Source organism: Salminus brasiliensis, chromosome 8, assembly GCF_030463535.1.
Source record: "Salminus brasiliensis chromosome 8, fSalBra1.hap2, whole genome shotgun sequence".
Lineage (NCBI taxonomy): Eukaryota > Metazoa > Chordata > Actinopteri > Characiformes > Bryconidae > Salminus > Salminus brasiliensis.
In genome coordinates, this window is record NC_132885.1 from 10,835,986 (window position 1) to 10,850,238 (window position 14,253).

Consider the following 14,253-nt stretch of genomic DNA (forward strand, 5'->3'; position numbering starts at 1 on the left):
CACACATACACAGCTCATGCTGCCACTGTAGAGAAGTACTGCCAATACATTAGGACTCTTTAGAGCTGATCATGCTGTATTCCAGGTGTGGGGTAGAGGGGTGTAAGGGTTTACTCAGCATTGGAAATGTGCTCTCCGGAATGATGGATTGGTGTGCTCCATCCAATACTTTTGAGCTGAATTCAGGAGTTGGAGATGAGGTGGGGTGATGATCATCCAACATCCTGATCTCACTAACACTTTTCTTGCTGAATGCAATCAAATCCTCACAGCAATGCTCTAAAATCTAAAAGAAAGCGCTCTCTCTTTTAATACCTTTGATTTTGGAAGAATGAATGAGCAGGTGTCCCAATACTTTTGTCCATGTGCCCTGTAATACCTGATTCCTGTCTATTGTACTGGTTCAGAAGCTGGTGTCTGAATGCACAAGCTGTTCTGCCTGGTGTGTGTGTGTGTGTGTGTGTGTGTGTGTGACTCAGGTTGATGTAAAACATGAGGATGTTCAACATCGTATTAACAGCAAAAATGCTTTATTAGAGACAAGTAAGCGAGGGTTAAGGTGAGGGTGAGTTGGGTTGGGTTGGGTTTAGGTGCAGCCCAGCAGGACACGAAAACCCCACAAAGACAGCAATACAAGCGTGTGTGTGTGCGTGCGTGCCTGTATGTGTATGAGTATGTATGTGTGTGTGTGTGTGTGTGTGTGTTTGGGGGTGGTGGGGGGGGGTGGTTGGAGGAAGCCGTTGGCGCCCGGCCAAGCCTGTGGTGAGCGCGAGCGCGCCTCCCTTCCCCGCCGTTCTTTGGGTTTGGCCGTTTTTAAAAAGGCGAGTCCGTCCCCGCGCTCCGTCAGTCTGCTCCCAAAACTTCACTCCTGCACGCGCGCGGTAGCGCTGTGGTGTGTGTGTCTGTCTCTCTGTGAGAGTGTGCGTGTGTGTGTGTGTGCCTGTGTCAGTGGGAGGAGGGAGAGAGAGACACGGCGCGCGCGAGAGAGAGAGAGAGAGAGAGAGAGAGAGAGATAGAGAGAGAGAGAAGACGCGCACCGGACCTTAGCAGCTTTCAGAGAGGAGAAACCGGGCAGCGCGCGTGGAGATCCACCGCCCCCCCCCTCCCCCGGTTCTTGTGGCACTCGTCCCCTTCGTACCGTGCGGATGCCTTTTTAGAGCCCCGATCAGCGCGCGCGCCCTTTCCTCACCGGCTTTTCTGCTTCGGATGCGGGACTCGTGCGAACTTTTGCTCGCTGTTTGCGCACGCTCGTGCTGAAACTCACCGGAGGTAAATACCACATTTCTTTATCCTTGAGGACGAAACAAGACAAGACGATGCTGCTCAGCGTATGCCCGCTGCTCCCGCTCGTGCTCATGCTCGCCGTGGCGCGCGGCTTGGCCTCGTACGTGCCCTGCGAGCCGTGCGACCAGAAAGCGCTCTCCATGTGCCCGCCCGTGCCCATCGGCTGTCAGCTCGTGAAGGAGCCCGGCTGCGGCTGCTGCCTGACGTGCGCGCTCGCCGAGGGACACGCGTGCGGCGTGTACACGGGAACCTGCGCGCACGGACTGCGCTGCCTGCCGCGAGACGGCGAGGAGAAGCCGCTGCACGCGCTGCTGCACGGACGCGGGGTGTGCACGAACGAGAAGGGCTACAAGGCGCCGCACGCGCCCACGGGTGAGTTAACTTGCGTGCAAGTGTGTGATGTGTATGTATGTGTGTGTGTGTGTGTGTGCGCGCGCGTGCTGCATATGTGTTTGTATACAAAGATGGTCTCGAACCAGACAAAACATCACTGGCGCGCGTGTGTGTGTTGTGTATGTTGCAGTGGTGATTGAATTGAATTCAATTGAATTGAAATGAATTAAATCGGATGCACGAGCTGTCCTTTTTGATGCTGCTTTGAGGGCAGCTTGGATGGCACTTTGTGCCAAAGTCTCCGTGCCTTGCTGCAACCCTGTAACAAGCTCGCGAGCAGTTGGAGGTGCATGCACTCTGTGTTAGAAACGCACGTGAACAGGCTGTGACTTTGTTTAGGTTTGTACTCTGGCGAGCGTGCACCGGGTAACTTTGCACGCCCCTGTTCCAAAGTACTGTTCACATGCATTGAGTTGATCAGCCCCACCTCTCTATGACAAAACCCTCCTTTTTACCACCGTGCACGAGACCCACGGGGTTTGCAGATAAACGCATGCACTTGTATGCAGCACGACAGCGCTGTGCTGTTCCTCCAGATGCATGCAGGCACCCAGAAAACGCCGTGGAAACCCTCTAGTTTGAGTGTGGTTAAAGTGCTATAGCAAGGAGCACATGCTTAGTGTTGAGCATGCACAAGTCAGTGTTGATGGTGTGCAAGCCTGTTGGGTGTCTGGGGAGCTTGCTGAAGGTGGTGTGAAATCACTAAATCCTCCCAGCCAAGATCTGTTTAGCATTTCTGTTCCGTTTGCTGAGGCAGAGTGCATCTGCCAGTGCTTCCAGATCTCCCAGAGCTATGAGCTGGTGCTTAGTTTAGTTTAGTGGTAAGGCATCAACCTCTGGTGTTCGCTAAAGATCTTCCCATGGTGTGCAGTTCATTAGATCATGATCCTCCCCTGAGAAGACAGTGGAGACTGTGAGGGGTGCTTTGTGGGCAAGTAGATTTCGGTTAGTCTGAATTTAGGTTTACATCTGGGGGTGGTGCAGAGAGTCAGATTACCCTTCAAAGATTAAATCCGAGAGGAGGAGGATGGCCGAGGTTCAGGCATTTGTGCTGAATTCAATTCAAAGCTCCCCGAAATATGCTCATTTCTACCCTCCCTAAATGTTTACCTTAGTCCCCATGCACTCATGCATTGTGTTTATGCTACATGTTGTATAGAAATTTATGATGTTAGGGATTGGGGTCTTTTTTTATTGCAGGCTTATTTCTAGTTGTCAGTTTTAATGCTAAATTATCCCCACCCCCTTGCTCCCTGAGGCAACATCAATCCATGGTACAACATGAGAATGGAATTTGCGCTCTTCTACAGGCATTGTTCAGAAAAGGGAAGGACTGCTCGACGGTTCTTGTGAGAGTGGAGCACTGGAAACGTGCCTTGCTTATGGCTTTTGTAGGTTAAACACATGCACATTCGTGCTGAGACACTTCAAAGCCTGGCTGTGTCAGAATCTTGACATGAGAGTCTCTGTGTGTGTGTGTGGAGCTGTGCTGTAACAGGAGCAGCTCTTCCCCAGCGTGTGATTGCATTGGGCACATAGTCGTGCCACAGTGATTCAGCAGAATACATTTTGGAGCCACTGTCTGAAGAGCTATTTATCAAGCACTGGATGGATTTGGAAGATGGAGGGGGGGTTCTTATCTACTGTGGTGTTTGGTTACATCCTGGTTTTACCAGCAGGACAGGGGCAGAAATGGAGCGAGAGGACAAGTGTCCATGTCCACACCTGGATTATGAGCCACCACCATGAAGAGTCTTCTGATTAGCCAGGTTTCATGGCTCTGTGGCAGTAGATATACCTCAACATCAGCAAAGAGTGGGGCTGGGTTTTCAGAAAGCATCTTGGCACTAGGATGATTCTTGAATGGTCACGCTGAATGTGCCGTCTACTGGTTGAGATGATCTTAACATTAAGATGCTTTTGGGAAGCTAGTCCCAGAATGTCTGAAAATCTGTCATATTTGTCAGAATATTGTCTCCTGGTCCCTTATCTCACTAGAAGTGGTTGGACACCCACTTTATGGTTTAAGCTTTGGTTAAGCAATGATTGATCAAGTAGTATGTGATTTTTTAAAGGTGTTTTGTTGGCTGAAAAGAGTTTTGGAGCATCCGGAAAGATATGATTTCCATCATAAGATATGTCTGAAGCATAGCAAGTCTGCATCTTAAAGAATCTCATGTTACATAAAAAAATGCTCTCCACCAGAAAGGATGAGTAATGATGGCCCAAATCGAGAAAGCTTGACATGAACAAGCTAGCTGAGAATTGGCAACACCGCTTCAATTAACGGACGCTCATGCGAGCCAAAAGCTGACATTTGGATATGATTTGGTTTTGTACAAGAGCTCCTCTGATTTATGAGCGACTTATCTAATTACTGGAGCTTTTCCATGTTTTAACTGCAATCACAAGGCAAGTATATGAAAAGGAGTCACTCGTTTAGCAATAATCTGCAAAAAACTGTCACTGGCAAAAGCCATAACCTCCGTCCAGTTTCCCATCATCAGACAGGTAGACTCTGCTGTATTTCACTGCATACTTCCACCACGCTCCAAAATCAGACTTCAGGCTGTAGCATATGTCTCAGACATCCACTCACCTTCAGCTGAGGTATGCAAGCGGAGATCCTATTTGGCACGCTCGAATGATTTCTTCCAATAAAGTTTAACAGCAATTTGTGGGGTGTGTATTCGTCAGTGGCACCTGGAGGGCTAGTGGGTAACAGCTGTGGAGGAACCCTGCTCCCACAGTAGCCTCCTCTGTCAGGATCTGTATGGGACCGCTGGGCTGCGACATCCTCATGCCGGGCTAAGTGGGAACATGTGTGTGGCCGGTCAAAGCTGCGGAGAGTCCGAAACCCACCCGCCCGGCTGCCCTCCGTCTCCATCACTACCGCAATCTCGCAGTCTCGTTTACAGGTTCTCAAATCGCATCGAGAAAATGAAAAGTCGAAGCAGAAAACGGCAGACATTGCGGTAACACCGTGTGGTTAAGGTGCCAGTCTGCTGAAACATCCTGTCTTGGGTTGGGGGGGGGGGGGTGCCACATTCCTTCAAGGAAGAAAAACAAAAGGTGCCTAATTTAATGCATGCGGCACATGGTTGAGCGCAAGCTGAAGCCATGTGCAGGAGTTGCAACACTGCCCAAAATTGTTACTTTAGTGTCAGGAGTCAGGACCCTGTCACACCCAGCAATTGTCCCAGGTTGGTATAGATGGAGACAAGGCAGCCAGTGACTGAGCGGTTTCCACAAAACCCAAGCTCAAATGTTGGGTGAGACCTCAGACCAAAATGAGGCAGTGGCTTGTGTTTGTCTTGGGTTCTCCAGCGCCTTTAATGAGCACCGTACGACTTACAGTGCAGGCAACAAAGTCGCCTCAGTTCCTCGGATTTCACACGCTCGGTTCTTTGAGGTACTTCTAATTCATTCGAGTTTTTAGATGATGCAATAATTACATCTGTATAAACCTGAAAGCAATGGATGAATGAATTATCAGACATGTGGCTTCTCCGCAAGCGTAATTCATATAAAGAAGCCAATTGTGAGGTTACATTAGTTGAGTGTAGCATGTGATAGAAGCATGAACAGAGAGAGCTAGGCTAATTCTGTAGGGGCTCAGTTCTCAAACATGCACTGCTAGTATCAGTGTCCCTGATACTCGTTTAGTTAAAGAAACATAGGCCACATTTACACCTGGCCACGTCATGCACCTTGAGGATTATATCTGGATATGGCCAAACCACATAAAAATGCAAGTATAAAGATGCATTTGGAACAGATACAAATCCGATCACGCAAGCCACTTCAGGAGAGACGCATTTGAGCCACGTGTTACAGCAGTACAACCCAAACAGCGATAATAATTGCCGCAGAATGAGCGGATATGCATATTCAGTCTCACACAGCAATCAGATTTTAGTTGCATTTGACCACCCAGTGTAAATGCATGTGTCTAAGATACAATCCAGATACTAGTCACATGAAATGACCAGGTGTAAACGGGGTCAAACATAGATACATAGATCTTAGTCTATTTTAAGGGATAATTTTGAGTGAGTTATTATGGTGCCATGGTGTTTTGGTTAGGGCTAGCACAGTATAGTGTATTGTATCATCATGCTGTGACTAGTATGTTATCCTGTGGTCAGTTTGTTAGTTTGGGCTAACATATTTGCTTGTGTCTTGAGCATTAGATCAGAATACACCATTTTTAAAATAAATATAAGTTTATTTGTTGAAGGCTATAATAAACTGAAACTAAACGTTTAGCATAAAAAGGTCACTTTTTCTAGCCACTCCTTGTTTAGTTTTTTTTTGCATTTACCAAATCATGACAACACTACCATATCGAAGTGATTTATGAATGGTTAAAATCATCACATACCTACTGTTGCATAAACAAGTGTTCAGCTTAAGCCAAACTATCCATTATTGGAACACTGAGTGATCATTAATATCTGGGAGGTTTTATGCCGTGTAATCCAGCGATTTTAATACAGTACTTGTACAATTCTCTTAATTATTATCTATTCTAAAGGTACTTCTATAATTCACAGCAGGTGCTGCGTATCATGGTCTGTTTTCATAGTGGATTTGTCCACAAACAGCGGCTTCGGCTTTGGCCTTCTTGGGCCCTTTGTCTGCTCGCTGCTCTGTTGCAGTTGCACGATCATGCTGTGGATTTGGGCCAGCTTTTAAATATTGAGCAGCGGAATCTGGCTTAGGATGCCGTGGCTGGCCAGTGACTTGAACAAAGCAATGAATGCAGAGCGAAAGACTAGGCCAGTTGCAGCGGCTGCTTAAAAATGCAGCTTGTTCACTCTGAAGCGGCTTGTCGTAATCAACCACAATGATGAAACGGCGGCATGAAACCTCCACTGTTTTGCCGCTCCTCTTGCGGGCAGTTGAGACGAAGAGCTAAACTTCGGCGTAGCACGCACGCAAGAGCCTGACCTGAGATTCGTGACAATTTCGAGACCTTCTTGTCAACGCTGCACTCAAATTGCCGTGCTGTACATCCCCAGCGATCAGACTAATGCAGGAAAAATCGAGAGAGGGATCTGATTTCATCATTAGCCTTCAGGCTGCAAGAAACGTTGGATATTGATGAAGTATAATTGCCCTGTGCGCATGTTAATATTTAAACAGAGCCCTATCAGATGCACCTCCTTTGCCTGCTCAGGTCCTCTCGTCTTAATGAAAACTTTGCAAGGCTAAGGGGAGAGACACCAATACCTCTTCAGCTTTCATTCCAAAGCTCATTTGAATAGAGACGCTGCGCGTGATATGTCTGGCTTGGCCTCGCTCCAGTGTCTTGGCAGGGGTTCAGATGTTAAACACAGACTTGCTAAGCCTCCTTTACAAGCTGGGGACCCTGCACATGGAAAAAGTGAGGTTTGTCCTCACTCTGAAGAGTCTGGCCCACGCACAGAAAACATGAAATTGAGAGAATAGAGAAAAACAAAGAGAAGCCTCATTGTCTGCAGATGTCCTTAGGACGAGTTCTACCTGGCCTGTGTGCTTCTTGCCGGCATGCAAAGCCATGGAGGTTTGTTGTGGCTCCTGTCAAACCCATGCTTGCGTTCTCCAGAATGAGTTAGCTGGTCTCTAATTCTAAATCAGTCCATTTTCCAACTCTGAAAGGACTTTTAGAGCAAGAAGTTGAGCGAGATAGATGAGACACAGCTAGCCTGCTGGCCTCTCAGGGAGCTTTTCTGTACAGAAATATCAGTCTGCCAAGTCATGAGTTGCAAGATTAATTTCAAAGAGTCAACCATGGCTCTGATAGCAACTTCAGAAGCCAGGAACCCAATTCCAGTAATCACCCCTCCCCCATGTCCCCATGTCTGCAGTATCAGACAGACTCTTTCAACACCAGTCTGCTAGGAATACCCCTCTCTTTTACATGGCAGCGCTGTGAACCAGGGGCTCTATAAGCGAAACTAGCTCAACCATTTTTAATCCCCCCTCCCTTCACACTCCCCCCTGTTCCAGAGCTGCCTTATGACACCTCGTGGCTGTGTCCTCAACAATACGTGGCACATTCCATCCAAACATTTGACCCTGACTTTAGCACTCACTGCCATTCTGTTAAATTTCTTTACTGGATAAAAATAGCCGTGGCCCTGCAACAGTGCCTTGGCCTGCTGTGGGTTCAGGGATTATTTATGCACCTACTATACTGTAAAACCATCTGGAGAAACGGTGTCTGATCACATTCTCTAAGCCATCTGTCCTAATAATCTTTGTCTAGTTTAGGTAAATTGAGGTCTGTCTCAAGTCAGGGCACAGCTTTGCTTGCTTTGGTGCCGTGCAATGGGCTCTTGGCCTCTCTCTGCTCAGTAGCAGCGGCTAAACTCCTTCAGGTTTGGTTGTTTCCTTAGAACACACAAAGATAGAGTTACCATCATGCCTCAGGTTTGTCCACCTCACTAAAACCTTTTTGGTTGCCATGGTACTTGTGGTTGCTGTGACTTCAAAGGATTTAAGATTGGCTTAAAGGAGCAAAAAAGCCTTTGAAAATGGTTTCTGTTTTCCACTTCAAAAGCCTGCAGTCATAACTTTCACAGTTCAACGCAAAAGTCCATGGAAACACTGTGAAGATAATCTGGACTTTAAAAAAGTGACTATTTTTTGATGCATTGGTATTTTGTGGTCTCTCTCATTTGCATGTTCTGCTAAATGCTTGTCATGAGTTGTCAGTCCCATCTAGAAGCTTGGGTCTTCTTTTTGGGCTGTTTAGTTAGTCACAGCGAGAGTGTAATCCCATTTCAGGTTTGTGTAGGGGATTGGGGATTTGTATAGCTGGGGGTCAGGCTTGTCATCACCTGTTGATCCCTTTTCCCCCTCTGTAAACAAATGCAGGGGAAGCATTTGGTGGGAAAGCAGTTGGTTTCAACGTTTATTTTCAGACACCACTCAGAGAATGGGAATCCTGGTGGTAAAAAGTGGTAAACTAGTCTGGCTTTTCTGTGAATTAGAAACTAGTGCAAAGTAATGAAGTAATGAAGCTCACCAGTGTTTTCTCTTTGTTTCCAATCCCGTGCAGATCGTGAATCGAAAGAGCATGAGGAAACGATGAAGACTGACACGACAGAGGAGCAGTTGCCCCAAGCCAAAGTCCCCATTTACCCGAAGCAAGACCTGATCAACAGCAAGAAGCAAGCTGCCATGCGCAAAGACAAGAAGAAGCAGCAAGAGAAGTTGAGGTCCGTTGGTTCGATGGACTACTCGCCGCTTCCAATCGACAAGCATGAACCAGAATTTGTAAGTAGCTTGAGGTTGCAGACTAGTCATATTTACAGATACGCAAACGAGTTAACCTAATAGGGAATATAGACCAGGCATGTGTTGTTTGGAAATTTAATGGTAAAGGAGCAGCTGATACTGTGCTTCATGGTAAGCTGGTGAGATGTAGAGCTATATATGGAACCACTCTAACCAAAAAGATGACAGATATTTACAGTGTAATGTGTACAGAACAGGAGGTATGTTAAATGACATATCATTGCTGTCACCAAAAAAAAAAAAAATGGACATTTGAGTGGTAATGTCCATTCTCGGTGTAGAAAAGGACAAGTGGTGACTGGCTAATCGCTTATGGCAGGGTGTTAATGTGTGTTGTGTGCTGAATCTTGCAGGGTCCCTGCAGAAGAAAGCTGGACGGGATCATAAAGGGAATGAAAGACACGTCCCGCGTCATGGCCCTGTCCCTCTATCTGCCCAACTGCGACAGAAAGGGCTTCTTCAAGCGCAAGCAGGTGTGGATTTCCTTCAGTATAATGCTTTTTTTATTTTTGGTCTTTGTGGTCAGAGGTCTCCTATAAGTGATGGCTTTCACATAACCACTTGTCTTTCAATCTCCCCCCTCCCTCCGAACCCCCGACCCTTCAGTGCAAGCCCTCCCGTGGCCGGAAACGAGGCATCTGCTGGTGCGTGGACAAATACGGCGTGCAGCTGCCGGGCACTGACTACAGCGGGGGTAACGTCCAGTGCAAGGACCTGGAGAACAGCAACAACAACGAGTGAGGAGGGATCCGCCCTGATCACCTGACCCGAGGCTCGCCTCCTTCTTTCCTTCCCACCTGTCCACCCGCCAGTCACTCTGAGATTTTCGACGCGAAAGAAAAGAAAACAAACACCAATAGAACAAACACAAAAAAGCTAAACTGAGGGGGAAAACAAACACTTTCTCTTTCTGACTGAGCTCTCATCTCTAACTCAGTGGACCCAGCCGATCAGAGGGCCTTAGTGGTGTCCGGTTTAAGAGCTGGGTCCCGGGCAAACGATTTTTAAAAATATATACATACAATTATATATTTTTATAGAAGCTGGGGTTCGAGCACCATACTGTTAACATACAGCGGAAAACAAAATGTATATGGCATGTTGATTTATTAACAGAGGGCTATCTTTGGTCTTTTACATCTTTGAGATGGAGGTGTCAGAGGAGATAGCTTGAACTTGTACTATTGGAACTATTCAGTTTTTTTTTGTTGTTTTGTTTTTGTTTGTTTATTTTCCAAAAGAAAAAAAAAACGAATTATAGGGATGTGCTGATGCAGCCGTCTCTGTCTGGCTAGTTTGGTCCTATCAGAGCACTTACTCATTGGGGAACCTGCTTGGAAATGTGTAACTTCACCAAGTTCAGTGTATGTGTGTGCTTGTGTGAGTGGATGTGCACAGGTGTGAAAGAGAAAATATCCTTTTCTAAAAGAATGTCCCCTTTTTAATTTCTCCCTTGTCCTGCCACAAGAGCTGGTGGCAAACACAACCCCCCACACCCAACCTTCCCATGGCACACCACCCAGACCCAAACCCCTCACAGGAGCAGCTACAGACTAGCTAAAAGCTAAGCTAACCATCTCACTGGCCCACTCACAGCATGTCGTTGGGAGCAGGCAGGATGGTGTAGAAATGTAACCCCGTCCCACGGACCTTTCTGTGGCTCCGTGACTCTCTGTAGCTTGCCTAAAATGCCAACTGTGCCTATGTAACCTGACGCTGCCGCGCAGAGTGACCCAGGTGAACGGAGAGCCGGCGGGCTGCCCACTCTTGACTGCGGACCAGATGAGGTCCAGTCACGTCCTCGTCTTCTCAGATTCCTTGCGGGGAGGGAAGAAAAAAGGAGGCCCGAAATCAGTTAGCAGCCATCGGTGGTAAAATGTCTAAAGGCTTCTGCGGAAGTATCACTATCAACAAAAAAAAAAAGAAAAAAAAAAGTGGGACGCCTGGTGTTGGTTTTTGGGCGGCGTTTCGAGGCAGACGGCAGTGCCCTAACACTAGAGTCTCCCCAGAATTTGTGCTCGAAGTACCGTCTTCTGACGGGACGTTCACCTTATTTTTAAGGGCGGTAGCTTTTCTCTTTCTCTCAGAATCGCTGTCGTCTTTTCTTTCTCCGTGTCTAGTGCTCTTTTTTTCTTTGCCTTCAGTGAAGTATATCGACTGCCCACTTATGAGCCATTGTTCCTAGACCAAGTGCTTTTTCACTGATGAACTAGGTGAGCTGGTGAGCCCTTGGCACAAGTATGTTACCTTTAACTGTAGATCGATGAATGTTTTTCTAACAATTACAAAGAACTGGTGCTCGGGAAAAAAAGGAGTTGTGCATTTTAGAGTGTAACCTGTTTGCATCGTCCCATCCACCCCGTCACGTTGGGGAAGTTGGTCATTTTGACAGGTGTTCCCAAAAGTCCACTACTCCACCACTTCCCCACCTCTAGTCTATTTTCAGGCCACGAGAAGTGCTCACGGTTTTGTTGTGTTTTTGTTTGCTGAACGTCACGTTTGCTTTTTAAGGGGTGTCACTGAAACAGAAGGCACATTTTACTGCCGAGTCATTCAGATCATAGTTTTAGTAGAGTCTGTGTGTGTCTCAGTGCCTTTCTACATACAAATACATTTGAATAGTGACGTGAACGTTACACAGTAGCCAAGGGGATAAAAATAGATCAATTTTTTTTATTTTGGTATTGACGAGGGACCTCAATCACATTCAGATAAATGCAAAAAAACTAAAAGTGCACCAGATATTTCATCATGCCACAACAATGTTTAACACCTTTCAAAATCTCAAAATCACTCCCTGTGATGAGGCAACGATAGGAGCGAGAGCTATTTTTCACTAACAGCTCAAGCTAGTGGGTACACCTCTGTCTCTTAATGTTTTTTTTATTGTTTTATTTTTTATCTCTACGAATAAGCTGAATATTGATTTGACAGAGACTGCAAATGTATGTAATCGCTGAAGAGAGTAATTTAAGTTGTTTTTATTTTTTTTTTGTTTGTTTGTTTTTTTATTTTCAGTGAAGCTACATATAAACAGGGATACACGGAGGCCTTGGCAGGCCAGCTCCAGCTGGAGTTTCCCTCAGAGGGAACCAGTAAGAAAAGCCATTCCCTGCCACAGTGGTTCTGCTCAGATCTTATTACAGAGCTTTGTGTGATCATAGTTTCATGGCTGGGAGGGGGCCAGTAACGCTCGACACAATGAGACTGGGAAGAGGCTCCACTTCTAGAGAGCTTCGCCTCTAGTGCTGCTTCTTTCTGCTGCTTTGCTGTTTTTCAGAGTTAACCCAACACCCAACCCTGTGTTCTCTCGCAGGTAGACAAAGAACCACAGGTCTGCAGAATGTAGCGACGGCGTGTCTGAGTGAAATGAATGAGTGGTGAGGGACTCTCTGAACTTGTGGAGAATGAGAGCGAGAGAGAGAAAGAGGGTATGTTCTTCGAGGTGTGGGTTTATCAGACCTTCGCAGGCGTTGAAGTAAGTCATTGAGAAGGTGCAGATCCTGCTATTACTGCACAAATGGCCTCCCTATGAGAAAGAAAGAGGCCAGTGCAAGGCAAGTCCATTCTGCCAGATATGCAGATATGTACCCGAGCACCCGAGTGCCCCCTCCCACTTTTTTATTTTTTTATTTTTAAGCAGCTTGCACTTATGTATTTACAATACTTCTTTTTTGCCACATGACAGCTTCCTCCTAGTAGTGCCGACTCAAAAGCAAACCTCAGATCAGGTGTTAGGAGGAGCAGGAAGCAGGCCTCAGACACACACATACACACAACAAAGAAAAAACCTGCTTGGGGATTTTTTTTTTTTTTTTAGACAGGGGCTTTTAGTGGCCCAAGCCTGACAACCACCTCTTCATCTGGTGGGGGTAAAAATAAAAATAAAAACAGTAATACAGAAACTATTAATCTCAGTCCAATCTCCATCTACTCTTACAGCTTGCAGAACTACGCGCCACAGTGGCACCCGGGGAGAGGGAGAGAAGGTGAGAGCCCCAGACGGGTGATCTCGTCCTGGGCCCTCACTGCCCCCATCAGGGGACGCAACAAGAACACACACACACACATATACAACGCAGAACACTTCACAGTAGATACCGTTAGCAGGCTAGGCTTAAGGAGTTCTCGGAATCTGTGAGGCTGGTACAAGCAGACAGACGATCCACAACTATGGCTCTTCTTCTGTTCTCGTAGCCAATGATCCACTTTTGGTATTTTTGGCATATGGCTGAAAATGTGGTTACAGTTACAGAATGGTTGTATGGTAAAAGGATCCTGCAGTGTCCCCCTGGTGCTTTGTTTCTTTTTTTCCATTTCGGTACCAAATGCCAAGTGATCAAACCTGAAACAGTGATGTTTGCCATCAACCAAAGACAGCACCCTAAAACAGAAAAGCCCATACTTCTAGAAGAGAGAGAATGAGAGAGAGAGAACACAGTGAGTTGAGACTGTTTTGTAATCATATCTGCAGGCCTGCTTGTTGATGAAGGAGAACAGTCATGACAAGCCACTACACAGACCTTGTAGTGATGCTTAGTGCCTTCACCAGATTCCGAATCTCCAACATGGTTAGATGAACACAATATTCAGAACTCATGATACAGTAGTGTTACAGCTATCTTTCTGAATGCATAACAGTTCCTTCTTCTTCTCAATTTCTTTCTTTTTTTTATTTTGTGGATGAGAAAAGACTTGATGATTGATCACCCTGACATGTGGCCTAACTCGGCATTTAAAAAAAAGAAAAGAAAAAAAGGCAAAAAAAAAGAAGAATAAAACCACCCATTTGTGGCAGGAGGACCGTGAATACAGCATTTGGAACTCTTAATAAAACAAATAAAAGAAGAAAAAAAATCTCAAATTATTAAGAAAAGTGAATATCACTGTGTAATATTTATTCAACTTGTAATTTATGTACTCTTTTAACCTTTGTCTTTTTTTTTTGTTATGACAAAGCATTTATTTAAATAAAGTTATGTATTCATTTAAGCCCTTGTGTCCCGTCCATTCTTAAAATCTATAGAATTGGTACATACAGTGGGGAAAAAAGTATTTAGTCAGTCACCAATTGTGCAAGTTTCCCCCACTTAAAAAGATGAGAGAGGTCTGTAATTGACATCATAGGTAGACCTCAACTATGAGAGACAATCACAAATCACATTGTCTGATTTATAAAGAATGTATTTAAAAATAATGGTCGGCGGGCAACACAGACTTTCAACTCCCTCCAAAGGTTTTCTATGGGGTTGAGATCTGGAGACTGGCTAGGCCACTCCAGGACCTTGA

General features: G+C 45.9%; 1 protein-coding gene across 1 annotated transcript; it reads left to right on the top strand.

Annotated features, from left to right (window-relative positions):
• Positions 1-843: 843 nt before the first annotated feature.
• igfbp5b (insulin-like growth factor binding protein 5b) lies at positions 844-13,956 on the top strand. The gene is made up of 4 exons (XM_072685589.1): positions 844-1,656; positions 8,726-8,943; positions 9,318-9,437; positions 9,571-13,956. Exons 1-4 carry the CDS (start codon positions 1,317-1,319, stop codon positions 9,703-9,705), a joined length of 813 nt encoding a protein of 270 aa, XP_072541690.1. The 5' UTR covers positions 844-1,316; the 3' UTR covers positions 9,706-13,956.
• Positions 13,957-14,253: the final 297 nt, after the last annotated feature.